We start from the raw sequence: 788 nt of genomic DNA, 5'->3' as shown, positions 1-788 counted from the left end.
ATGACAAGTTCAGATCCTGAGTGTTTGTTATATTTTTATTTTGGTCTATCTACCTTGCAGCCTTTATTCTTTTAAAACTCATTTTTGAGAGAAGTATACCAATATTATTTTTATCTTTCTTATCTTCATGAAACAAAAGATGAAGGCAGGAGATCAGACTTACAGAGCAGTATTATTTTCAGTGCATGATAGTAAATCCTTATCTTTCTTAACCTCACTGCTTTTATTATTTTGATCTTCCATTTCCAATTTCCAGAGAGACCTTACTAATGTGGCCTCCCCTCTGTTTGCAGGTGGGTAAGGCAGTGGGCAAGCTACGGACCTTTATCATCGAGCCATTCCTGCCACACGAGCAGAAGGAGGAGGCGTACGTGTGCATCTATTCCCACCGTGGAGGCGATACCATTCTCTTCACACACGAGGGCGGAGTGGACATAGGAGATGTGGATGCAAAGGCTCTGAAGCTTGACCTGGAGATTGAAGACCAGCTCTCTGTGGAGCAGGTCAAAGAGAAGCTTTTGGTACATGTGGAGAGTGGACCCAGGAAGGAGTGAGTGGATTTTTTTCTTTATTGTCGTTTGTAGGTAGTTATTAGGGGTTTAGGGGGTGAGAGTAAGGGATCATTTGACTTATTTGGTGAGTTGATATTTTTTACTATATTCATTTACTTCAGTTATAGCTTTCCTTTATTTTCTTGATGTTCCTGAGTGTCAAGAGTTATAGCAGTATTTTATACCTTGGTATAACTATTGGTACTGGGTAATTGCAGTCCACTGTAGTTTTGTTTT

The 788-nt window shown here is 40.0% G+C and overlaps 1 protein-coding gene across 1 annotated transcript in view; it reads left to right on the top strand.

The window, feature by feature from the left end:
• LOC119594598 (ATP-citrate synthase-like) overlaps nucleotides 1-788 on the top strand; it is a gene marked incomplete in the record, with an annotated part of 33,922 nt that overhangs the window by 20,556 nt on the left and 12,578 nt on the right. The window contains 1 exon segment of the mRNA XM_037943639.1: nucleotides 294-550. Coding sequence (XP_037799567.1) covers nucleotides 294-550 — 257 coding nt within the window.

This window comes from Penaeus monodon, chromosome 34 (genome assembly GCF_015228065.2).
Source record: "Penaeus monodon isolate SGIC_2016 chromosome 34, NSTDA_Pmon_1, whole genome shotgun sequence".
Classification (NCBI taxonomy): domain Eukaryota; kingdom Metazoa; phylum Arthropoda; class Malacostraca; order Decapoda; family Penaeidae; genus Penaeus; species Penaeus monodon.
Note: the sequence above shows the minus strand (reverse complement) of the source record. Positions and strands in the feature narration are given on the sequence as shown.